The 25,336-nt window shown below is 48.3% G+C and overlaps 1 protein-coding gene across 8 annotated transcripts in view; it reads left to right on the top strand.

The window, feature by feature from the left end:
• Window positions 1-25,336, top strand: part of TIAM1 (TIAM Rac1 associated GEF 1) — a 150,018-nt gene that overhangs the window by 88,935 nt on the left and 35,747 nt on the right. For all 8 annotated transcript variants that reach the window (XM_085077689.1, XM_085077674.1, XM_085077683.1 and 5 more), the window contains 8 exons: window positions 8,784-9,228; window positions 11,109-11,281; window positions 13,715-13,939; window positions 15,276-15,461; window positions 17,623-17,769; window positions 20,148-20,222; window positions 20,699-20,869; window positions 25,043-25,147. In XM_085077689.1, coding sequence (XP_084933815.1) covers window positions 8,784-9,228; window positions 11,109-11,281; window positions 13,715-13,939; window positions 15,276-15,461; window positions 17,623-17,769; window positions 20,148-20,222; window positions 20,699-20,869; window positions 25,043-25,147 — 1,527 coding nt within the window. The remainder of the gene's footprint in view (window positions 1-8,783; window positions 9,229-11,108; window positions 11,282-13,714; window positions 13,940-15,275; window positions 15,462-17,622; window positions 17,770-20,147; window positions 20,223-20,698; window positions 20,870-25,042; window positions 25,148-25,336) is intronic.

The raw sequence follows: 25,336 nt of genomic DNA, 5'->3' as shown, positions 1-25,336 counted from the left end.
AGCTGATGTGGTGTAGGTGGAAAGGGCTTAATTGGCTGACATTTGCACCCATTCTTCCTCGAAGGGAGAAAGCACTGGCTGGATACAGCCTGTTCTGACTGTGGGTTGGGAGATCCCCAGGATCCTACAGCCTGTTCTGCGGGATCCAGATTTTGTTTAGTGGTCCTGTTGTGTCCTGTGGCAGCTAAACATCTGCCTGCAGGAGACTCCCTCCTCCTCCTCCTCCTTCTCCTGGTGTGTGTTCAGGGACAAATGTACCCCATGTTCCCCTGCTGTTATGAGCCCTAACTGAAGTTTGAGGAAGGGAATTTGCCAGAGAAGCTGTGGCTGCCCCTGGATCCCTGGAAGTGTCCAAGGCCAGGTTGGACAGAGCTTGGAGCAACCTGGGATAGTGGGACATGTCCCTGGCAGGGCAGGGATTCGGAACTGGATGATCTTTAAGGTTCCTTCCAACCCAAACCCTTCTGTGATTCTGTGAATTAAGGGATTAAAACCTTGAGATACAGTTTTGTGCCCCTCCCAAGCCTGTCTTGCCACCTCCTTATTCCGTATTCTTTATGAAGCTGATTGGAGGAGAGGAACAAACTTCCTGCCCAGCTCACTTGGAAGCTGCACCAGCTTCAGCGCCAGCCCCAGGCCATGTCCTTGGTGTGTTAAATCCCCTTTTGTCCAATTTTCATGTTTATTACTATTTTTAGGCCTCTCTAGGTAGCCTGCAGGAATCTGGGATCTCAAACCTTAAAAAAAAAAACCCTACATAAAAAATTTTGCAGAATATGCAAGAGATGAAACCAAGGGGGTTTGTGGGAATTAGATCAGGATGTACAGAGAAACCAGTCTAAAATTAGACAAACTTTCCAGTTGATTTTTTTTACTATCTCAGGGAATTTTGTAACTGGTTATAGTGTTCCATTATGTTCTGTAGGATGGCTAAACTCCAGAGAGCTGATACTTGGTTTTAAGTTGTGCAAAACTTCTTCACAAAATAATTTTGTGGCATAGAGCATAAAACCTCAAAATGGAAAAGGACCACACTGGGTCAGTCCCATGCAAGCACCATCCAGCCCAGTATCTTGCTCCCCAAATACCAACTGCTCAGGAAAACAAAGGGAGAGAGTATGGGGTGAACTTCCCTTCAGGGCATTCTTCCCAAAACCAGAAGATTAGATATTGGAGTCTTCCTGTGCAAGGAATGCTTCCAAAGCTCTTGGGTTGACCTGTCCCAAGATTCTCTTTTCTGAAATATTTTTCTGCTTCTGGCTTCCACTGCATCCTGTTCATTCTCTGCAGAGCACTTGTGGCCTCCCAGCCTTCTCTTCCAGCCCTCCTTGGCCATGGCTTTTCCAGGCAGAGCATCTTCAGCAGCTGGAGCTCTGCTTCTTTAAAGGAATTCTGCCTGTAGTCTGGAAAACATGGCTATTTCCAACCTAAGTGTGATTCCAAATCAGATTGACACGGACCTTTAATCTGAGCTGTTTGACTTCAGATGGAATGAAGGGAAGAAATAAAGAGAGAGTTGGCAGCATTTCATAATTGCTGGCACACAGGTTAGTGAGTAGGTAGAAGCAGGGTGTTACTGGTTTGCAGCTGCAGTGTGGGGCTCACTGATGCCAGTCCCTTTCAGACAGAGGTTGTTCCCAAGGTCCTGGATGTAGCCTGAGCCATGCCCCCATTGCCCAAAAGCTGGGAATAGGGCCGTTTGGCTTGTGGGGCTGGATCCCACTGAGGAGCAGTGGTCAGCTGGTCACCCTGCTGAGCCTCCAGGCAAACCACCCTCATAATCCAAACATTTCTGCCTTCAGCCCCCAGCCACAGGGCCAGGAGGGGGAGGAAAGGGTGGGAATGGGCTGGGGGAAGTGGAAACAACTCATTTTTGTGGCAGCCCAGGCTTGCATCAGGGTAAACCGCTTGGGAATCCACATCTTGGGTCCTGGTGTGGCAGCTCGGAATGTCCAGACCCATTGAATGTCTAGACCAAATGAGCTGTTTACAGCCTAGCTGACTGGAAGTGGATTCATTGAGGAAGGCTTCAGACCCACACTCAAAGGTCTTTCCTGCCCTGTCACCCAGATGGAGGAGATTAGATCAGGTATTTCCTAGTCGGGGTATTTCAAAGCAAAGAGCAGTCACTCCCTTCAGAGCACACAACTCTGCCCCAATGTTGTGAGGGAAAGGAGCATGTGAAAATTGGTGTTTTGGTCTTCACTGGCAAATATTTTGATACCTCTTTCAAAGATCTTAATTTGTTTTTCTTCCTCAGCTCTCGGCTGGAGGCCAAGGGAAAGCAAATCACCAGTCCTGATATTTGATCTAGCTCCATTCAGGCATGTTTTTTTAAGCAGTAGGACTTTGTCATTTATACCTCTGAAGTGTATATAACAACATTGGCAATAGTTGTATTCTCTGTAAAGCTATACATGCTGCATGGTTTTAGTTCCAAGTATTTTGCACTTAAAAATCACGGACAGGTTGCCCCAGCTGCTTGTTTGCTGGGCTCTGCTTACTTACATGGATGCAATTTGCAGGAGTGCTCCTTTCCAGTGAAGTGCTCCATTGAAATGTTCCTTTTCAGAGTATTTCAGCATGTGATGCTGTGCCTGGTTATCATCCCTGATGACAGGCATTTCCCTGCTTCCTTCAGTTGGGTGTTGTTCAGGTGAACTCCTCCCTGATTATGTGTTTGGATTTCAGGCTGCTGTTCTAGCAGCTGTCCCCTATTTCTACCCTCTCTATTGCATTTCGCAGGAAGAATTCCCTCTTCTTGGCTTCAGCAAACAAAAAGTAACCCAACCCTGTGTTTTAATTTAACTGGGAGGGTTTTGGTGGCACGTTGCCCTTGGTTTAACTCGAGCACAGTTCAGCTGCTTTTATTAGTTCATGGTTAATTCAGCTTCTCTAGAAACTTCCTTCAGCTGGGTGGTCGACTGGGATGAAAGGAGGGTAAATTTGGGGGGTCCTCAGGGAATCCTTTGGGAACAGAGGGATTAAACACTGCAGCACCCGAGAACTGAGCAGATGGAAAGTGGGAATTTGCCCCAGATCCATGGAGGTGTCGGGAGCTGTGTGTAGGGACCACACTGCAAGAGGCTTTACTGGATTAGGGCTGCATTCTCCTTCATGGAATTACGTACTTTAGCAACCCTCAAAAGTCAGTGCTAGAGCCAGGGAGGAGCTGGTGGGGACAATTTCCTTTTCAGCATTTTATATCTCTCAGCTCCAGGGCTGTACTTTCCTGACTGCTGCAGGAGTCCCTGTGTGTCCATAATTTGCCTTTAGGGCATCTAAGGTAAGACAACCAGGTTCCTTGGGGAAGCACAGGGATGATCTTTCTGGAAGGGCCCACATATTGGCTGGAAAATGTTTGGGGACTCAGTGAACCAAAAATGCTCCCAAGCCTTTGTGCCCAGAGCTGAGGTGACAGCTTAACACGGAGTGAAGGAGCTGAGGGTGATGCTGAGGTAAGAGCCAGAGCTGTCTGCAGAGGATGTGAGGTTGGCAGACCCTTGGCACAGTGCTGTTTGCTGCCTGCTGTCCCACAGGAGCATGGTGGATGCACATCTTTCCACATCCCACTATCTCCTGGCTGTTCTTCCAGGGTGCCAAATTACACTGCAAGTGTTCACCACCAGCTCACAAAGAAATCCTGGGACCAGATCCACTGAAATCCATGCCTCAAGACTTTCCCAGGGATTATTGCCCAGACACCTGTGACTGTGACTCACCATTTCATAGACTAGAGTTTATTGCCAGGAGAAGTATTTGGAGGTCAGAGCTAGTACCTTTTTCTCAGGGGCAGATTTGATTTCAGAGAACCATGACCCAAACCTGCTTGCTTATCAAACCACTCTGAGCAGCTTTAATAACACATGCAAGGGTTTGTTTTGTTTTTTTCTAAATTTAATTAAAAAAAAAAATTGATTCTCTCAGACATCTCAAGAACTGCTGCACCAGTGCAGTGAGTGCATGGAAGCAGGAATCAAACCATTTGTCCCAGTCAAGTTTCAGTTGCAATTTATGATTTATCTCTGCTTCTTGGACGTGAATGTGGAGAAAGGATTCAATCTGGAAGTGCAGCAAGCCTTACCTTGACCATCAAATGATGGTAGAATCAGGACTGAAAAGAAAGGAAAAACTCTTATCAGGCCAATCTTTTTCCAAGTAGGAGCTTCAAAGGGACACCAGTCAGATAAAAGCATGCAAACCATCAGGCTGCTCACCCATTTGCAATGTATTCTGTGGTGCTTGCCTCAGGAGCAGCCAGACAGGTTGTGTGCAATCACTCTTGCTGAGTGTGAGCATCTGATCGCTCTGTTGCTCAACAGGACAGGGAACAAAGGATCTGCATTGGCTTGGAGGGAGCCCCTTCCAAGGAAAACCCCCACTCAGCTGTACTTTTAATCTAATGGTTCATTTAGAAAGAAGTTTTAACCACATGAGGAACTATTTATATTAGAGAAGTAAGATTTTTCCTACTAAATCAGCCCCCAAGTGCCCATGAATCAGTGCTGTCAGTGGGGCAGGAGAAAGTGAGTCACCAAGGCCTGTCACAGTGTCTGTGGCAGGGCTGATGGGGGGAAATTTGGGACGTGCAGCTATTGCAGGCACTCTGAGTGTGCCCAGGCATGAGCTGGAGAGTTGGGCAAGGCTTGTCCCATCCTGTGGTCTCTTCTAGCAGAGGCCAGTACCAGGTATGTTCAACATGGGGACACTGGAACCTGTCCCAAAACTCCTCCCCTGATTTTTGCTAGCTGAATATAGACATTTTTCCTAAAGCAAAAGGGGTTTTATCTGTTTATCTTTTAAATTTAGCAAAAATTATCTAACAAATGTGGTTGCAGCAGACATACAGAGGTATGGGTATCATGTGAGTATTCAAAAGCTGCAGCAGCAGGTACATTAGCCTAATGTAGCTGTTGCATTACAGTTTTATTCCCCACTGCCTTGTTTTGCCTGAAACCCAGTGTTCATGTGAAGAAAAAACCCTCTATTTAAGTGGGTTGCTAATGCTTCCACTAGCACTTTACCCAGTTGGTTCATCAGTTAAATGGTTCTCTGCACTTGATGGGGCTGTGATAACTCATTCCACTTCATTTCACTGGGATGCTCTTAGGGCTGCCCTGGCATGTGGCCTTGTTGGTGACAATGGCACCATTCAGCCCTGCTCCAGTCCTCATTCCACAGCAAACCTCTCTTACACTGGGCATTCCACCTCTCCCTCCTCTTTCCCATCAGGACTGTCTGCTGAGCCTTCTTTCATAACCTCTGGGCACCTCCAAGGACACAGCAGAGTAAGGAATGGTGCTGCTCCTCTGTGCCCTCAGCACTGCCAGGGATCCCAGATCCTGGTGGAAGCTCTGCTGCTGTTTCCCTTGTCTCCCTGCTTTCCACAGAGCAGCCTTCAGTCAGAGCAATAAACCCCCTGTGTTCATCAAACCCTGCTACAGTTGGTTCCTGTCTTGGGACTGTTTTCCCCCTGTGCCCCAGCAGCTTTCTGTGGGATCACAATAGGAAACCTCTGTGCTTTGTGCAGAACCCTCAGCTGAGTGTGTTCAGCGCAGCACCGCGAGGCTCCCGCAGCACATGCCGGCAGCTGCCTGGGATCTTTCCCTGCCCTGGGATGGGAATGAGCTGACAGTGCAGCAGGAACTGGGAAGCAGAGACCTCTTCACCTGTGCAGTGAATGCCCTGAGCCCTCCTAACCCCAGCAGCGATCTTCTCATGGGCCAGCCTGGCGAGCACTCGAGGCTCCCTCAATGCCGCGTTTCATAACTCTGCAGCTCCGGGTTGGGAACTGCTCTGACCTCTGGCTGCTCAGACCCTCCTCCTACCAAAGGCCTTGAATGGGTTGCCCACAAGCCTTTGATAAGGGATATTTAAGAGTGGAAAAGGGGGTGCAGGGAGGAGAGGGAGATTAGGAGCAGGGCTGTAACATTACGCTGAAAAGATCTTTTGACCAGTCCGGCCTATCACTTGCATTGTGGTAAAGATTATAGAGGTCTTTGCAAAATGTGCTACAGTTTAACTTCATGAGCAAGTATAACACATATATTTACTCTGAGTTCTCCATCTTTGAGGGTTTTTTATAAATTTTTTTTTTACAAACTGATATGCTCATATATTGGTTACAGAGTGTAAGCCCAATTTATTGGCAGGGAAACTGAGGTAATTAATGCAGTGTCTCACCAAGGTCACCTGAGAAGGCTGTGGCACACTGGACATGGAGGACCTTGAGAGCCTTTGCATTGCAGCTCTGGGGCAGCTTCAGTTTTTGGAAAAATACTCCATGTGCTAATCAGCACCAAGAAAATTTGATCCACACACTAGCTGGCAAGATTACAAATCCTATCTCCCTCAAGTTGGTGGTCTGTTTTAGTAGTTCTTTGTTTTCTTAAATCAGCTCATTTTAACTGGAGCATGAGATATGCTTCCAAAAAAATTACATCAGCTAAGATTTTGGAATTAACTCTGTCCTTTTTGTAGAGCACAGAATCATGGAATCACAGAATGGTTTAGGTGGAAGGGACTAGTTAAAACTTATTCCATTCCTGTTCACCCCCTGCTCTGGGCAGGGACACCTTCCACTGTTCCAGGTACCTCCAAGTCACATCCAGCCTGGCTTTGCACACTTCCAGGGATGGGGCAGCCACAGCTTTCCTGGGAAACCTGTGCCAGGGCTGTCCCACCCTCACAGGGAAAAATTTATTCCCAAAAATCAATCTAAACCTATTCACTGTCAGTGTAAAGTTAGGGAGGAAGAAGTGCCCAGGAAGCAGCAATTCCTTGGGAATGATGATCCCAGTGGTGGCAGGGGCTCGGTTCAGTGCTGCCTGTAGGTCACTGTAGCTGTGTTGGCAGAGGGCAGTGTGAGCCTGGAGCATCCCTGGCACAGTGCTCACGTGGAGGCAGTGCTGGCAGAGCAAGCTGCACCATCCAGTTTTTCATGGCAAAGTGCAGAGCCTTGCTTGTGGCAGTGTTTGTAAACATGGGTCTCCGAGCAGCACCGCTTCCCCATGCCAGATACTCCTCCTTTGCACGGAATGAGAAGGTAGTTGGCTTCCAAAAACAAGTGTATCGGAACAGCAGGACCCACGTGAGGCTGTGAGAGCTGCTCTGGGTGGATACAGGGTTGTGCTTACAGGAAACCCTGCTCAGCTCATTCACACAGGGAGCAGCAGAGCAATATTGGCCTGGCCAGAGCAGCCTGTCTGTCACTGTGTGCTGCATTAAATAACCAGATGGACCAGCATAGCTGTGCTCACTGAGCAGGGAAGGAAGTGCTTATTCTTCCAGCTGGACTCCAAGTCTCCCTTGGGAAGCGGTGTTTATAGAGAACGGGCCCATCCATTGCAAATTAATGCCTTAAAAGTTAGTCAACCCTTCCCCTGCCCCTAAGCTCTCCTCAGCCAGCCCTTGCTCCACAGGAGGATGATTTCAAACAGAGCTGATGGAGGGTTTCTTTGTTTCTGCAGAGCTGCTCTTGGATACAAAGAAAACTGGTGCTTCAACCAACATCTGGAAGCTTGTTTTCTCTCAAAATAAATACTCCATTCTGCTACCTCTTCTCAGAGACTCCTTTTTTTTTTTAACCTTTTGATTCAAGCACCAGCTGCTCTTGCAGGAGAGATAGAGGCTGAAATTCCTGTTGTTTTGGCCATATTTCTCACTTCTTTGCATCTTCTTCCCTGGATCCCTCTTCTCTCGAGTACCTAAAATGTTTGTTTCCATTTACAGGGTTTGGCCTTTGTTTGTCCTCAAAAATCTGCTACAGATGCCTGTAAATACCAAGGTGGTGGTGTGTATATCCCCCTGGAGGGATTAACCCTGTAGCAGGGGGCAGGCTGCATCACATCCTTCAAAACCCCAGTTCAGTGGTCTTTTCTCCTGCCTTGCTCAAATTGACCATATTCTTGTCTCTTCTGATGCTTCCACTGCAAGTTCTTGGGGCCCAGGAAGGGTCTGTGGGATTTGTGGGGAGTATCACATGGCCTGTCATTACAGTTTGTGATGAACGCAGAAATAATCTCAACCACGTTAACCTGTCAGGAGGAAAAAAAAATAAGAACATTTTTTGGTTACATAATTTTCAAAGGTCGGCCTTGGGGTGTCTGAAATGTATCTTCAGCTGTAGGTGTGAATGCACAATATCAATGTTTTCTCCTCAAAACGCGTAGGTTGGGCGCTGCTTTTCTCAACGCTGCCAGTTTTTACTACCATATGTTCTCCTTTTGCAAAACCTTTAGCACTGTTAACTTGGCTCAATGTAAACAGATGATGCTGCATCTTATATTCCAAATTGCCAAGGCTGTAGAGGTACCACCCGGAGTGGAGCATGTGTGACTGGTGTTCCCTAACCTGTGCTCGAAGCTCTGCCTCTACCCCACCCTTTCCTCCAGCTGTTTGTCTCCAGAAGGAAGCAATCTTACCTCAGATGCCCCAAAGGCAAATTATGGAGCCACAGGGACTCCTGCAGCAGTCAAGAAAGTACAGTCCTGGGGCTGGGAGATAGAAAATGTTGAAAATGAATCTGTCCCCATGAAGCTGTAGGGAAATCCATGGGACAACTTCACCCTTCTCTCCAAGGTGGAGAGCTCTTCACTGAGGATGCTGCGATGCCTGTTTGTCATCTACCCCACCTTTTCCTCCGGTTGCTTGTCTTCGGGAGGAAAAGACATGAGGGATTTGCAGTGCTAGAAAAAACGGAGGTGTGAAGAAATGTGGTGCCACCTGGGTCTTCGGGGTCTTGGCCAGGCTCTCCCCTCACTGTGTGTCTCCCTCTCACCCAGGACGTCAATGCGGGCGAGGGCAGCGAGTTCACCGACAGCGGCATCGAGGGCGCAGCCACCGACACGGAGCTGCTGTCGCGGCGCTCCAACGCCACCACGGCCAGCTACTCGCCGCCCGCCAGCCGCGCCTTCATCGGCAGCGACAGCGGCAGCAGCTCGGCGGGCGACGGGCTGCGCCAGGGCGTCTACGAGAACTTCCGCCGCGAGCTGGAGATGAGCACCACCAGCGAGCAGCTGGAGGAGGCCGGCTCGGCGCTGAGCGACGAGCAGAGCAGCGGCACCCTCAGCTCCCCCGGCCAGTCCGACATCCTGCTGACGGCCGCGCAGGGCACCGTGCGCAAGGCCGGCGCCCTGGCCGTCAAAAACTTCCTGGTGCACAAGAAGAACAAGAAGGTGGAGTCGGCCACGCGCAGGAAGTGGAAGCACTACTGGGTATCCCTGAAAGGTACGCAGGAAGTGGGCAGGGGTGTGCCCAGGTGGGCACGTGCAGTGTGTTCTGTGGGGTGGCGAAACCAGGGGCCTGGAGTCGGAACAAAAGCTACTGTGAAGTTCAGTATCGTTCACATAAAGTGTGAGGAAGTGGCCCTGCTGTTTTGCAGAGGTTTCATGTGGTGGTTGCTGATGTGCTCGGTGATGGCACCTGTGTAGTCCACGGCACAGCGCTGGGGTTCAAACCATGCTGGCACTGCCCTGGGTGGCTTCCCTGGAGAAGTGTGTCCATGGCACACTTGTGTGGCAGCTAAGTACCCATGTGCCACTGCAGGCATGGGATGGTGGGAGCCCATTGGTGGTGACAGTGGCCTGTGTTCACACAGGGGCTCTGCCAGGCTCTGCATCTCTCCTGTACCTCTCAGGCTTTAGGGCCTCTCCTTCCCCAAGAGAAGCTCCGTGAGTATAAACACCGAGTGAGCTGCAGCACAGTTGTGGTGTTATGTGGACAGGAAGCCATGGGTTGGCCATGGAGGCTGGCATGTGGCTTGGGTGACGTTGGCTTTGACTGTGTCACCCTCCCCGTGATGGGCAGCCCTCATCACCTGGCCACTCTGCTTCCTTCCACAGCTGCCCAGGACACAGATCCTCTTCTCCCTGGATTGCTGCAGTTCCTGCTAGGCACGTGCTCATAAACTCATCTTCATGTGCTTCAGCAGCAGTGAAACAGGAAGCCACAGTTTTGGGCCTGGCCTCCCTCTCCTCTGCTGTGGCTAGAGCCAGCAGAGGCAGAGCTGTGTTTCCTGCTCTAGTAGGGTCACCCAGAAAGCTCAGTGTGGTCAAACTCTGTCCTCCCCACTGAGAGCTTTTCTTAGAGCACTTGTTTATTTTTAATTTGCAGTGCTATTCTAAAACCAACAGCAAAGTTAGGAGCCAGCTATCCCTTGTGGGGGCTGGAGAGCTGGGGAAATGGGAGAGGAGAGAGGGAGGTGAGGGGCAGCCCTAATCTCCTGGGAGGGAGCCCTGTGGCAGGAAGGTCTTGCTGTGAGGAGCGGGCAAACAAAGGGCCATCTGGGAGGAAAAAGGGGAAGGATGAGCCGGGAAGGGATGTTGTTTTGAAGTGCTTTGACTCAAGTGGAGTGTTAACTCCTTACATTGCTGTGCCTTGATACTGGCAGTGTTTACCCAAGGCTTTGAAGTGAACAGCTGTCTTTGGCTGCAAATAGTTTTCTGAGAGCCTGGGTACCAGGGCATCCCTTTCCAGTGACACAGCAACTGTGTGCCAGCTTATAAACAGCTGGAGATAGTGTGGGAAGGTGGGAGAGGAGGAGATCCTTTTCTTTTTCAGAATCTCCCAAATTGCACGCTTGCTCTATACTTTTTTTCCCCTTCCCCCGGAGGATTGTAAAGATAATTTTGTAACATCGAGCAGTTTGTTTGCTGTCCCCAGCTAAATTTTTTTGTCCGTCAGTCTTTCAGCAAGCACAGATCATCCCAGCCCATTTTAATTCCAGTTACTGTCTGCATCTAATAATTAAATGGCTTGATCTTTGCCTTGCAGGGACTGTGGCAGCAGCTGCAGAGGCTGAGGCTGGGCCATGCCTGGGGGCCTGTCTGCTCCCAGGGCTGGCTCACAGCTGCTTCTCACCCTCAGGGGACTCAGGATCTCACGCCTGAGTTTTCCCTGGGATGGGGTGGCCATGGATGACCCCAAATTTGTGACTTCTTACCATGTTTCTCATCTGGGTCTGTGTTTTACTGCCCGTGACTTTCTGGTTTGGCAATCCTGGGGAGAACAAAACTCAGGGAGATCCCTGTAAGGCTTTATTTATAGGCTCAGTCTCGGTGCTGAGGAGCTGCAGGGCATTTGAATGTGCTGCTCGTTGTCTCTTGCAGGGTGCACATTGTTCTTCTACGAGACGGATGGCAGGTCTGGCATTGACCACAACAGCATCCCCAAACACGCTGTCTGGGTGGAGAACAGCATCGTGCAAGCCGTGCCTGAGCACCCCAAGAAGGACTTTGTCTTCTGCCTCAGCAACTCCCTCGGGGATGCTTTCCTCTTCCAGGTTAGTTTTTACAAAGTTTTTTTCTGTCTCACATCAAGGAGAACATCATAGCTCTGGCTGAGATCAATGGAAAAATCCTGCTGACTCTGGTAGGTTTGGGGTTTTCCTCTGGCAGCACTAGAGGAAGGACATGATTTGGACATGATCAGTGTCAAATCTGCTGTTTGATTAACTGACCAGACCCTCTTTGTGTAGATGGCTGGAGCAAAGAGTGAAGAAATGCTCTTGCGTTACAGTGAGAACTGGTTGGGCAGCATGCTTAGAACACACAGACCAAGCCAGTCACCACACAGGACATCCAGCTGGGCTTAAGTGTGCTGTGCCACTCTCAGTGACTTGTAAGAGACAGGGCTTTGCAGAGGCTTTGCTGCCCTTGCCCCACACACAGCACAGAGCTATAGTAGCAGGTTAGCAAGGAGAGACCACAGCCCTGCAGGAGACTATTTCTGTCCTGGGGAACAGAAAAATAGGGCTGTTTGTGATGCCCACAGATCCTGGACATCTTGTAACAAGCCTCTCCACGGCACTGCACCCAGAGACATCCCATCCCTCCCACACGACTCAGGCAGCTCTGGCTGTGCCCACACAAACCCAGCCCTGCCTGGCACACATCATGTGTTTGCCAGGAGCTCCCAGCAACTTGTGACACCATGTAGTTGTGTGTCAGGTGTCTGCAGCTTGTTTGTGTGGTCCTTTCCCTTGAGAAAGGGAGTAATTCCCATCCCCTGCTCATCTTCAGCTCCTAAAATCCACTCCAGATCCCTTTTTCCCTCCCAATACCCAGGAAACCAAAAAGAAAAATGAATCTAATGGTCTACAGATAATACTTTTAAATTTAGTATGGTAAAAAATGCTGTTAGAATTTTGCTAGGAATTATCAAAACACACCATCTTATTCCAAGTCCAGCACTGCTCTCTTCTCTGCAGGGCATGAGGTTTCACCATCTGACTGTGGACAAAGTGTCTCCCATTCTGGCAAATAATTCCCGTATTTCCAGCAGACATTCCTCAGCAAAGGGGATTCAGAGTGTCTTCAGCAGTAGAATGAGGGCTTGTTAATGGTGCTGCCTGAGCAGGGAGCCTGACCAGTTCAGCCACATCCTGTGTACAGTGCCAGCTGAAGGCAAGGAGATTGGGAAGTAGGAGATAGTCCCTCTGGAGGAGATCCTATTTCTGCTTAGGGCTTCTAGCTGGAGTGGGGAAAGTGGTGTCATTCTGGGACACGTGTGTCCTACTTGCTTCAGTAGCACAAAAGTTTGGGGAGCATCAGTCTGAAACCCAGTCTGTGCATATGTGATTCCCACTGGGCTTCTCTGGGAATCTCTCCTTGGCTTCATCCTTAGCTGTTGGTTGTGACCTCAGTAAGGATGACCTTCCTCAACTTCTCCAGCAAATGGAGAAGTCATGCTGGGCTGTCTATTAATAGATCAGGCATCATCAGAAAGTTTAATTAGAACAAGGTGGTTTGGCACCTTGCTACTTTTCCAGCCAGGAGCCAAATAGCAGTGTGATTATTGCTACAGGCTGACACTTACACAAAGTCCTCTGCAACCCTGAGCTGGCTGTAAAGTTTGTTTTATAACCTACTGTAAAAAGGAATGGAGTTTAGTAAAAGGCCTAAGATGATTGACTTTTTATTTTGAAAATCTGGAAAGAAGAATCTGGAAAGATTCAAAAAAGCCTCTAATCAGAATAGTCCAGCTCCAGAAAAATGTACTGGTGTCCCAGGCTCCAGCCTGGTGTCTTGTGGAGTGGTTTGGGCTGGAAGGGACCTTAAAGATCATCCAGTTCCACACCCTGCCGTGGTTGCTCCAAGCTCCTTCCAACCTGGCCTTGGACACTTCCAGGTAGGGGAAGTGTTCCCTTTTCCCAAGCTGCCATATCCATGCTTAGGAGGGGACAGTGCCAGAGCTATGAAAATGAGGATGAGCCTGCCTTTAATGATAAAAGGGTTGTCTTCAGAGTGCTTTGGGACCTTCAGAAATGGAAAGCTTGTTTGTTTGTGCACCATAATAAAGCTGCTCATACTTATCATGGGCACGTTTTATGCCATTAATTTGTTTTTAACTGCTGCATGCCAGAAAAGCTCTCCATCCTGGGAAGAGCACAGGGCTGGCACATTCTCTGCCTTTAAGGAACTGGGAGTTTAGAAATCATGTGGCAGCACTGCACTGAGCCAGGGAGGTAATTCCTGAGGCCTTGCTGGGAAGCACCCCGCAGCTGCAAAGCACAGATAGAGGTGTAATTCCAAGTGCTGGTGCCAAGTTAAAAATGGCCTGCTTAAGGATGATGGGGGGGTTATTACTTCAACAGGGGTAAGTGGATTTAAGGCTTTGAATCTTGAGATCAAAGGGAAAGGAAACTCCTCGGAACTGCATCTGTTAATCTGCAATCAGTTTCAAAGAGGATGCTGACTTCTCTGCCTGTGTTCAGACGTGCAGCCAGACGGAGCTGGAGAACTGGATCACGGCGATCCACTCAGCCTGTGCCACCGCCGTGGCACGGCAGCACCACAAGGAGGACACGGTGAAACTCCTGAAAACAGAGATCAAAAAGCTGGAGCAGAAGATCGACATGGATGAGAAGATGAAGAAAATGGGTGAAATGCAGCTGTCCTCTGTGACAGACTCCAAGAAGAAGAAGACCATTCTGGATCAGGTAAACTCTTACTCATTAAATAAGTCCTTAGTGAGGGTTTAAGGCCTTCTAGAGTTTTGGAGGAGCTCGTTCCCCAGAGCAGGTGGGAGCAGGAGAGCTGTGCTGGCTTGCCTTAGTTGCACCATGTACTCCACTAAGGTCCAGCATGGGCTGCCTTCTCCTGACCTCCAGGAGATTTGGACAGGAGTGAGTGAGGAGGCAGCCAGGCCATGGCTGCAGGATGCCTTGGGGAGCAGCTGCTCACACACTGACAAACACTGCTGCTGCTGTTGGTTTAAGCATGCCAGAGGCTGCTGCTTCTGCTGGCAGCTGGGCTGAAGAAGCCATCTCTGGTTTCTGTTGGTCACAAGGGCCTGCCTTGACCTTGTGGCTGCATCCCTGGCTCCCCCTTGGGCCTGCTCCTTCTGCCTTCAAGTGGACAGCCAAGCTGGGTTTCAGAAGCAGAGAGCCTCGAGCAGATGTCTCTCCTGCTGCTGCAGCAGCACCTTATTTTGGGAAATGAACATATGGCTCCTGCTTCCCTCATTTGGAGCGCTCGTACCACGGCTGCCAAGTGTGCCTGTAATGCAAAGCATGGCAAGTGGCTGGGGCTGAGCTAAAGGGATTTGTACCCCCTGGAAGGGGTTACAATCCATGAGGATGGGGGAGAAAGAGGAGGGAGATGCTAAAGAGCTCCTCTCAAAGGCTGTCAGTCACAGTGAGAGGGCAGAGCAGTCTCTCTCTTTATGTAACTGAGTTTGTCTGGATGCTTTGAAACTGTTTGCTATAAGCTATTTGAATTATTTAAATAAGTCCTTCCATCGGCTGATTACAGCACTCTTCCACTGATCAGATTAATTATCCCCAGTGTATGGCTCTTTTTCAAGCTCTGTTGGTGCTCACAGCAAAGCTGCTGCTGTGGCTGCTGATTTGGGTTGCCCTGTGCCTGGAGTTTGGTGGGGTTTGCTCTTCTGGTTTCTCAGATGCTCTTGATGCGTGAAAGAAGCCTCTTAAGGGACTGCTGAGCAGAGAATCCTGGAAATACAAAGAAAATAAAAAATGAAATTTTAATCCTGTTAATTAGCATTGTATCAAAGGAGCAGTTGTCCCAGGAGGAGACTTCTGCCATGGATGTAGAAAAAGTTGTTTTCCATCTAATGAAAACTCTTACTATTCGTATCTTTTAGGGGGTTGGGCGGGCAGGGGGATGTGGGAATCAGGGTTTCCTGTGTGAGATCAGCATTGGTGAAAAGGTGTGTTACTGGGAAGAGCAGAATTTTTTCAAAGCATTTACCAAGGTATTTACTCTTCTTCTCTCCCCTTCTCTCCCCTTGCTCCCGAACCTCGGCCGCCGCAGATCTTCGTGTGGGAGCAGAACCTGGAGCAGTTCCAGATGGATCTGTTCCGCTACCGCTGTTACCTGGCCAGCCTGCAGGGAGGGGAGCTGCCCAACCCCAAGCGCCTGCTGGCCTTCGCCAGCCGCCCCACCAAGGTCGCCATGGGCCGCCTGGGCATCTTCTCCGTGTCCTCCTTCCATGCCCTGGTGAGTGGAACCTTCCCATGCTCAGCGACCTTCCCTGCTGACCAGTATTCCAATATCTGCTCTCTGGGCATCAACACCTGATGCTTCACGAGGGAGGAGGGGAAATGTTCTTCTGTGCTACCTGCAGTGTGGCAAATAATGGTTGTTTAAATTTAAATGCTGGAATGACCCAGCTCTTAAAAGTACAGGGGAATGTTAAGCAAAGTGGTGGGTTTTTAATGAGTTGAAATCAAGTTCTTGTAGTTTCACCTTGGACTCCTGGAGGTTCACAGAAATAGCTGAGCTTCACTGTTGTCTTGTAGATGTCAGCTGTACCCTTCAATTGAATGCAGAGCTGTAATTCAGTCAGGGGCGTTTTTATTCTTTCTTATATGAAAAGATTAGCGTCATCATCCTGCTAATTGCTGGTGGATTTATTATATTTTTTAAGTGGCGGGCTGTAATTTGCATTTATGCTTTTTTTTTTTTTTGCATCAAGCAAAGCACTGAGCGTTAGCCTGAAAAACAGTCTGCCTCTTCATGCTGGTGTCTCTGGAGAGCCAAGGGAAAAAAATATGTTTTGAAAATGTTGTGTTGGAAGAGACACGTGTTTTCTTCTCCTCGCAGCAAACTCTCGTGTCCTCCTTTGCCCCCAGGAAGGTGGGGAAATGCAGCATCACGTTGGGAAACCTGACTCAAGTTTCAGGAAGGGAATTTGCCCAGAGAAGCTGTGGCTGCCCCATCTCTGGGAGTGTCCAAGGCCAGGTTGGACAATAGGGCTTGGAGCAGCCTAGGATAGTGGGAAGTGCCCTGCTGTGGCAGGGGTGGCACTGAATGAGCTTTGAAGTCCCTTCCAACCTAGGCCGTTCTGTGATTCCATGACTTGAGTCTCCTGAAGATGTTCCTCAGTACATTTGTCCAAGGATAACTTGGGTCACCCCAGGTGGCTCTGTGAAAATATCCCAGGTACAGCTACAGAACGTCTCACAAGTCCAGGCTGTGGAAATGGAGATGGTGCTGTGGTGCTCAAGTTCTCCTTTCCCTTGATTTCCCCACGTTTCCCAAGGAGAGCCCCCATTCCTCACACACTTCCCTGGGTGCACCAGCCAGCCTTCTGTCCATCCTGACTTGAGTTTTGGATGTGCTGCATCCAAACACCCAATTCCTTGGTAGCTGGGGCATCACTTGGGGATGTGGCCATTCCCTCCTGCTGGGGCTGCCAAATGTGTGACAGTGCCATTTTGCTGGTTTGGGCTGTGGGAATGCAGCACAAAGGTGCTTCAGGAAGTGCAGTTGGCAGGGTGGGTCTGCCTGTCTGGCTGGCTGGCTGTGCCTTGCCTCTCATTCATACCTGCCATTCCCTACCACTCCCTTTTGGCAGGAGAGGAGCTGCCTCTCCTCAGGCCACCTCCATGTGGGAAATCTGCTCTGACTTCAGCTGAACACATCAGCTCTGAGTAATGTCCCACTGATTGCTCCAGAGCTTCCTCACTTGGGAAACTGTCCCCAGATTGTTGGGCTCAGTAAAGGCAAAACTCTTTTGTCACCTTGGGCCATTTTGCAGAGCAGTTGACACTGCTCTGATGGGAAGGGTCATTTCAGCTCCCTTTTTCCCTTCCTGTGTGTTGCTCACTCCTTCAGATGTCACTTATCTTTAAGGAAGTGCAGGTTTCAGTGCCATGACCTCCCAGCAAGCTTTTATCTGCCTTGCCTTGCTGCAGTTCTGAGTCAGCACCAGGATGCCCAGAGTGTTTCCACAGGAAAGAGCAAAGAGGAAGACCAGGTTTTTGGGAAGCAACAGATAAGTTTGGAAATCTCAGGTTTCACATGCCCAGCTTTCAAACCTTGCTAGGAAAAGGAAAAAAAAAAAGAAAAAAACCCCCAAACCCTTCACTGGTGCTGAGGCTTTGCTCTGTAATGATTAGGCTGCTTTAAAATAAATTAATGCCAAAAAATGATGGGGGGTGGTATGCACTGCCCATTTCAATATTTGACGTTTGACACTGGGAGGAGTGAGTTAATTTGCAGTGAGAAGGCAGTGGCCTGGCAGCATCCCCACTGCCCCTCTAGTGATTACCCTTTGTTGCCATAGGATTTGCCTTTTTCCCCCTCAAACTCCAGAGCTTGGTGGGGTTTGTGTGCTGCTGCAGCCTCTGATTGTGAAGCCATGTGGCATTGACAGGTGGCAGCTCGCACGGGGGAGTCGGGAGTGAGGAGAAGGACACAGGCCATGTCCAGATCTGCCAGCAAGCGGAGGAGCAGGTTTTCCTCTCTTTGGGGGCTGGATACTACCTCGAAGAAAAAGCAAGGGAGGCCAAGCATTAACCAGGTAAGCACTGGGAAGTTTGGGGTGTTGTTATTTGCAAGGTTGGTTTGTCAGCAGGCAGAATGGAGCTCATGCACAGAGTCACTGGCATAGAGTCATCTCATTCCTCATGCTCTTCAAAAATCCAGGACTGGAGCTGCAGATCAGTGCACAGCAGCTCCTGTTAAAGGTTTGGAATTTGCCCTTTCTGTCGCTGAATTCTGTCGTTGCATTTCTGCTGCTTCTGCTTTTCCTGAAGGTGCCTTCCCTAATCTCGGGAGCAATAAAGCAGCAGTGTAAAACAGATACAACTTTGAGAGGGAAAAAGCCCCCAGTTCAGACTTGTTTGGTTATTTTTAATTTAAAATTATGAGTTCATACAATGCTTTAAGTGTAGCTGAGTTTGGTGAAAACTTCCTAAGGGGACAAGAAGCTTTGCATTTAGTTGGGACACTCCCTGTTTTGCTTCTGATTTATAAAAATGCTAAAGTTGTGCTATTTCCACTGAGTCACTGCCCAGATCTTTCTCTAGAAAACGTGTTTCAGTGTGGTAGGAAGATGCTTCCCTGTTATTCTTTCCAAACATCCCTAATTACAGCTTTCACTTTTTGAGAGCCATACCTCACCTAATTGCAGGAAATGTAGGCTCTGCTTTTCTTCCTCTTCTCTCACTTACTGTGGGGAGAAGGGCTAAGGACACACGCTGTGTGCCCTGTGATTTCTTGTGCTGTCTGTTGAAGCAGCAGTGGGTGTTTGTTTTGTTTTGTTCAGCACAGAATGAATGCTGTGGAATTGTTCAGCTTGTTTGCAGCGAGACAATAAAAGTTCACCTGATATTTAGAGGCTGAGCAAAAGCCCAGGGTTTGGCTGGAATGCAGCTCCTCGAGCACATTCCCAAGTCCTTGTGCCGGTGTTGCAGCATCCCTGTTGCTTTGTATTTACTTGCCCCAAATCCCTTGTCCTAAGCTGGGATCGTGCCTGTGCTGTGCCTTCAAACCTGCTTTCACTTCCCCCTGAGTTCCCCCTTTTGTTTGCCCTCTCACTGGGGATAATTGCATTCTTCATGCTGCCTCCCCCACTGCTGCCCCCCTTGCTCCTTCACAGCACAGGCATGGAAAGGGATTCTGCTCCAGCTTCAAGGAAAGTCATTGTGGAGAGAGTTGTAACAAGTGGGAGGTTTTGAGAAAGTAGCAAAATGTCTAAATGCAGTGCCTGAACACATTCCCCTTGCATGTGTAAGGTGCTGCCATTGGAAGCACCCAGCTGTAAATCCCTAAAGGGCAAAGACATTTTCCCATCCTGCTTCATTTTAGCCATGGAGTAATTAACAAACCCAGCAACTGGATCCTAGAGCTGTGCTGATGTGGAGCTATAAAACTGAACTTTTCAGTTTTCATTATTGGTTTCTGCTGCAGCATCAGCCCTGCTTGGCCATCTGATGCAGTCCTGTGCTGATTTGGGGTGGATCCTGCACATATTCCTGTTTGGTCATTCCTCCTGCAGGGAATCCTGTTGACTTTGGCTCTCTGGCTCGTGCTGGGTTACCAGCTCCTACTTCATTACAGAAGGGTTACGCTGGCTTGTGCCTGAATGTTTGCTGAGTACATTTTGGCAGCTGGGTCATTACAAAGCCAGCCAGAAGCAGAGCCCTTCTGATTTCTCAGCACTGGCAGAGGTGGGAAAGTGCTCATTTCCCACATTTTACAGGTGGGGAAACCAAGCACAAAGAGATAAAATTAGTCCAGCTGCAGCAAGGAAGTCAGGACAGACCTCCAAGCAGAAGTGGCCTCTAATCTTGCTGCACCACCCTATCACCAGCTTGTCTTTCACCTTCCCTGCACTTCCATCAAGCTGGTATTTTCCTTTTCTCCAGTGCATCTGCCAGAGGGAATGTTGGAGAGCTCCCCCAGTTTTGCCTTGCAAACCTTTGTGGTGGGGCCAGGTCTGGAGAGAGAGTGGTGTGTCAGTGAAGCCACACCTGTGCTCAGGAGGAGTGGTCCTGGAGAGGAACTGGGGGTGGTGGGCACAGGATAGAACTTCCCTGTATTTAAGGAACAGCACTTGGAATGAGCTGCCCTGGTGTTTGAGATCCTCTCTCTGCTGAAAACACCTCCTTGTTCCTGTGTCATTTCTTTTCGGATGACAAAAAGAGGTTTGAGGGACTGCTGGATGGGACTTACCAACCATAAAGAAGGCTTTCCCCATCCCAAATTTCTACAGTGAACAATTTCCCCAGTGAACAGTGAAAAATTTCTCCAAGCAGCGTGTTTGGATATGCATGTTTGTATTTCTCAGTTTGATTTCCGTGCTGGATGTCAGACAGACTGTTCTGCCCTTGGCAGGTGCTGCACACGGGGAGTCTCATTCATGTTTTAAAGCAGATTCCCTCTGTTGTTCCTCAGGTGTTTGGAGAAGGAGTCGATTCAGTAAAGAAATCTCTGGAAGGGATCTTTGATGACACAGTCCCGGATGGCAAGGTAAAACCCCAGCTCTCCAGCTGCCTCCTTCCCCCACGTTTGCAGACAGTAAATTCAGAATAAATGCTAAGATTTGCTATTTTGCCATCTCTAAGCGTTGGAGGTGCAGTACCTACAACAGTTTTGCTGGCATTGGTCTGCTCAGAAACACTGTGCATTTCAGTTTTACATTTAAATCTGCTTTTATCCCTACTATTTTTTGTTGCATTCCCAGTAGCCATAGGGTGAAATCCCAGGAGAAGCACACTGCAGCAGTGTAGCTGTGTGGGTGGCAAGGGAAGGCACACTCTATCCTGCTCAGGGAAAACTGCAGGTTCCTGTTCAGACAAGCCTTCAACCTGGGCTTAGGAACAAAATACCTTCTCTCTAAGAGGGAGATGGCACATAATGTGTGCTATAGCACATAATGCACCAGTTACTGATGAGAAGGGAGTTGTGCTGGGCTGGGATAGTCATGATGGATTTTGTCTGTTTAGAGGGAGAAAGAAGTGGCCCTGAGCAGTGTCCACCAGCACAACCCCGACTGTGATATTTGGGTCCACGAGTACTTCACCCCTTCGTGGTTCTGCCTGCCCAACAACCAGCCTGCCCTGACAGTCATCCGGCCTGGGGACACCTCCAGGGACGTGCTGGAAATGATCTGCAAGGTAAATGTGCCTTGGGGCAGCTGGGAAATCACTGCAGCCTCCTGTGCCAGCGTGTGGGTGGCACGAGGGGACAGGAGAAAACTTTTACCTTTCTGTGGGGGGAAGAAAAACCACCTGGATTTCTTTGCCAGATGAAGTATCAGAGACATTGGGTCATTGAAAAGAGTTATATCTCTAATGAGTTGGAAAGTTTGACAAATTAAATACAGGCTTTCAGATCTGGCAGCTACATAATGTGTGTTTTCTAAGCCAGCGAGACCCGACTCCTGTCACATGCTGCTCTGAAAAGTGAGTCTGCTTTGTACATCAACAACAGCAGGAGAAAAGAAAACATTTATTACTATTGAGAGCTTAAGTTTGGGGACTTTTAGAACGTGTTGCATGTGCTTCCGAAGAGAGGCAAGGTGAGAGAAAGGCGTTTGTTTCCAGTAATTGTATGTGTGCTCGTCTCTCTGCCAGGTGTGCTGCAGCTCATGAAAGCTCTGCTTTGTGTTCAGCAAAAGATGACATTTTTGGAGAGAGACATAACAGGGAAGCTGGATGACACATTATTAGTAATGATTTCTTTTTAGGATTTATGTTTTCCTTTGGGTAAGAGTGGTTAACTCAGTGGATCAAACCCTCGGCCGGAGTGAGCTGGCATAGCTCTGTGGTTGCAGCAGGTGCCTGCTGAGGGTCTGGTCTCTCACTGTGTGTTTGCTGCACTGGGTGGGGGTGTTTAAGGAGAAGGGGAGATTGGTGAGTGTTTCTTCAAGAGCTCTTACCTGTTTCTTTCCTTTCTGTAAGAGTTTTCAGCCTGAAAATCACTCTCGGGATGCCTTCTATTCTGTAGCATTTAATAATCAATCTCTTTCTTCTGTCTCTTGCATTCAGCTCATTTTCCCCCCTTTAATATCTGATCCACATCATTTCACATCAGTTTGCCATCTGCCATCTGAGAACCAGTCAAGTTCTGGTACAGTAAACATTTCAAGCTCTACATTTCATATAAACCTCCTCATGTTTGTAGATATGGTTAAATCTGTGCTGTTAAACTGAGCTTGATTCTTCTGTTGGAGAACATTAAGTGCAGCGAAGTCATTGTGGAAAATGTGTTCTTATGCTAACATTGCTGCTTGTTATTGTACAGCAAGTTAGGCTTTGGAGGATGCTTTGTGACACTTTTATAATGCAGGATTGGTGGGAGGAGTGTTTAAAGCATTTTTAAAGTGGTTTCTCAAAGATTTCTCCTAAGATGTAACTAGCAACATACTTGGAAGGCAGGAAAAGTCAGTGTATATGCATCAAATTGCTTTCTGTGGCTGACAGGTAATAGCTGGTCCCTTCCAACCTTAACCATCCTGTGATTCTGTGGTAACACTGCTCAGTGTGAACGAATGTATATGCATTACTAACATTTGCATAATAGTGTGTCTTAAAATGGAGGAGGAAATCACACTCTGTACATGGATTTAGGCAGAGCCAGTGTGGAGCTAAGAACACCAAAAATCAAGCATAGATGACTACATGGCCCTTAGTCTTTTGACTAAATAAAAAGTGAGGTAAGAAAGGTTTTTCCCCCTCACAATTTGCATTTTTCAAAGGGAGCTGCACATGGACCAAGAAGCAGATTCCCCCAGGGTCTCAGGGTTTGTGCTCGAAGCCTCTGAGAAGTTCTTAAGCCTGATGCTCTGAGGGATTACTTTGCTTTTGGGCTGATTCTTTCCTGCTGGAGAAGCTGGGGCCACACAGGAGCGATGCTGTGGGATGGCTGCTGTGTTTCTGTGGTGCTGCCATGAAGGTCTCCCCCAGCAAGCTGGGAGAACATGCCAGGCCCTCTCCTTGGCTGGAGAGCAGCCAGGCTGGCTGAACAGCTGGGGTTGTGTGCCAGCCTGCTGTGGCACTGGGAGCCTCTGGAATCTGATCTCACCCTGGCTGTAAATTCTTCTTCCAGAGCACCTCGGTTAAGCTGTCGGGTTGTGCCTTAAATGGGGTTAGCTGCTTAATTTAGTCCAGACATAGCCAGAGTTATTAGGAGAGAAATAAATAAACCAAGAAGCTGATTTGGACGGCTGAAAGGTATTTTGGGTGGTCTCGAAAGGATATTCATATCATTAAAGCTGCCCTGTTTCTGCTCCCACCTCCCCACATATGGATGCAGCTCCCAGCAACAGAAAAGTGGGTTAATGGTTTGGCTTTTAGGGCAGACTGTCTGTGTCCATATTCAGGGGACCTTTTCCTTTCACTCCAGTAGAAAATCATGGCCCTCTTTGAAACACTCTAACCAATGTCAGATTTGGAGGTAGACAAAGCCTTGGGGCAGCTGTAGGATGGTAATTAACTAAAGGGGGTGTCTCCTGGGCTGCAGTGTGGCCATGGCTCTCATCCCTGACCTGGATGGGACTGCAGGGTACTGGATTGATGGCATCCACTTGGGCTGATGGGGTTTCTTGGAAGAAATGAGTGGCTCTAAATACGAATGTTTCACCGAGTTTTATCTTGAGCTGATGCTCTGCCTGGAGTCCCCAAACCGGATAAATTCATCCCAGGTGGTGATTTCTGCCTGCCTGGGGTGGGCTGGAAAGCATCCCTTGGGTCTGCTCCTCAAGGGGAGGATGTTGGAGGGGCTGTGGATGGGGTGGGCTTTGGGCAGTGGTGTGGAGCTGGACACACAGCTGGCACTGACACTTTCGTGTCTAGGGACAGTAATGTAAGCTGGCCAGAGAGTAACCCAGGACTGCTCTGTGTCATTTCTGAACCTTTAGAGCCAATTCTGCTTCACTTCAGTTTCTGGGGTGTTTGTCTGTAAGAGATAAAACTACTGAAAACAGCAGTAATCAGTGAGAAAAGCTTTCCAAAAACAGAAAAAAGTAAAATGAGGGATCAAGGATCTCCTACATTCAGGTGTTTTTCTTTCGGCCTGTGATAGATTTCAAAGTCATTATTTAATTAACTAGGAATTTATCTGTATTACAGAGGTTGTTCCATTTCAGATACTCCATTTCATACAGGAATAATTTGATCTTTGGATTGGACATATCTGAACAGAACACTGTGCAGAGTGCAGCAATAGATCTGTTTAAGTTTTCTTTCTTATTACTGGTAGCTTTTTTACCCCTGGGCTAATCCAGACTTTCCAGAGCATTGCCTGTTCTCTGTGTGTTCCCTGGAGGGTCAGGGTAGGATGTCTGCCACAGGTCCCTCAGTGCACATTGCTCATCACCTCATTGCTGCTGTATCCTGGCTGGAACTGGAAAAGCCAGGCTTCAAGAAACAGGACAAACAGGCAATAATGATGTTCTTGCATGATTTTTCAGATAAGCCATTGTTTTCAGCACAGCCTGGGAAACCTTGGTAATTTGCTGGTGTAAAATGAAAAGGCTGAGGTATAAAAGCCTTTAATAATGGGATTTCAGAAGGGACAGTGAGGAGAATTTACCTCCTGTATCTGTGAATCACTTTGGGGCTTCTCATTAGATTTAGTTTAGGAACTTTGAAAGTAACTTCTGGATGATATCCTTTGTGTTTATCATACTCCTAATGTGTTTTGATTACACACTGCATTAACCTCTGCTTAAATCAACCTTATTAATCATGCTGAGAAAAGGTCGTTAACATCTCCCAGACCAAATGCTGTATCCTCAGCTAATTATAACTAATTCATTAAAATGGTGTGACCTGTTTCCACAGGGCTGCAATCCAGGATGCAACTCCTGGCTTTTTCTAGCCTTACAAAGCCAGTGTATGCTGAGCTGGTTTGAGTTTAGAGGACAGATAGATTTTTTTGGTGTTTTGCTTAAAATTTACCACTTTGTATTTACATGCTAAATTATGAAGATGCTAAAAAAAACCCAAACCAAACAGAAAACACCTTTCCTGCCATATTTTGCTCTGTTAGCAGAACATTTTTTGAGTATCATTTTATCCAAAGGCATGCTCTGAGGCTTCTGCTGCTGTAGCATGAACTTATTCCTGGAATAGCTTGGGAGGGAGCAGAATGCCAGGTCAGCAGAGCCAAGGAGGCTGCTCACTGTGGATGCTTGTTCCTGGGGGAGAGCAGGAGATCCAGGTTTTGTTCAGGTTTCAGGCCAGGAGATCCTGGTGGAAGGCAGTGCTGGGGTGTTTTGGTTGCTGTGAGTGTCAGAGATGAGGTGAACACTGCTTTTCTCTCATAAGCCTCTCTGTCTCTTGCAGACACACCAGCTGGATTACTCTGCTCACTACCTGCGCCTGAAATTCCTCGTGGACAACCAGCTCCAGTTCTATGTACCAAAGCCAGAGGAGGAGATCTATGAACTGGTAATGCTGCCCACTGGGCAAATGAAATGCCACTGGTAGGACGCTGTTAATTAGTGTTTATCTGACATTCTGTAGCATGAAGTTATGCTTTTTATCTTGCAGTCGTGGTGCTTTGCAGACCACAGCAAATTGGCTTTCAGTAAAGGGATCTCTCCAAACATTTCATCTTGGGTTGGTGTTTAGCTCATA

The sequence above is a fragment of the Lichenostomus cassidix genome, chromosome 1 (assembly GCF_008360975.1).
Source record: "Lichenostomus cassidix isolate B80296 chromosome 1, HeHo_3.0, whole genome shotgun sequence".
In the NCBI taxonomy this organism is placed as follows: Eukaryota; Metazoa; Chordata; class Aves; order Passeriformes; family Meliphagidae; genus Lichenostomus; species Lichenostomus cassidix.
This window is presented reverse-complemented; position numbering and strand designations above follow the sequence as displayed.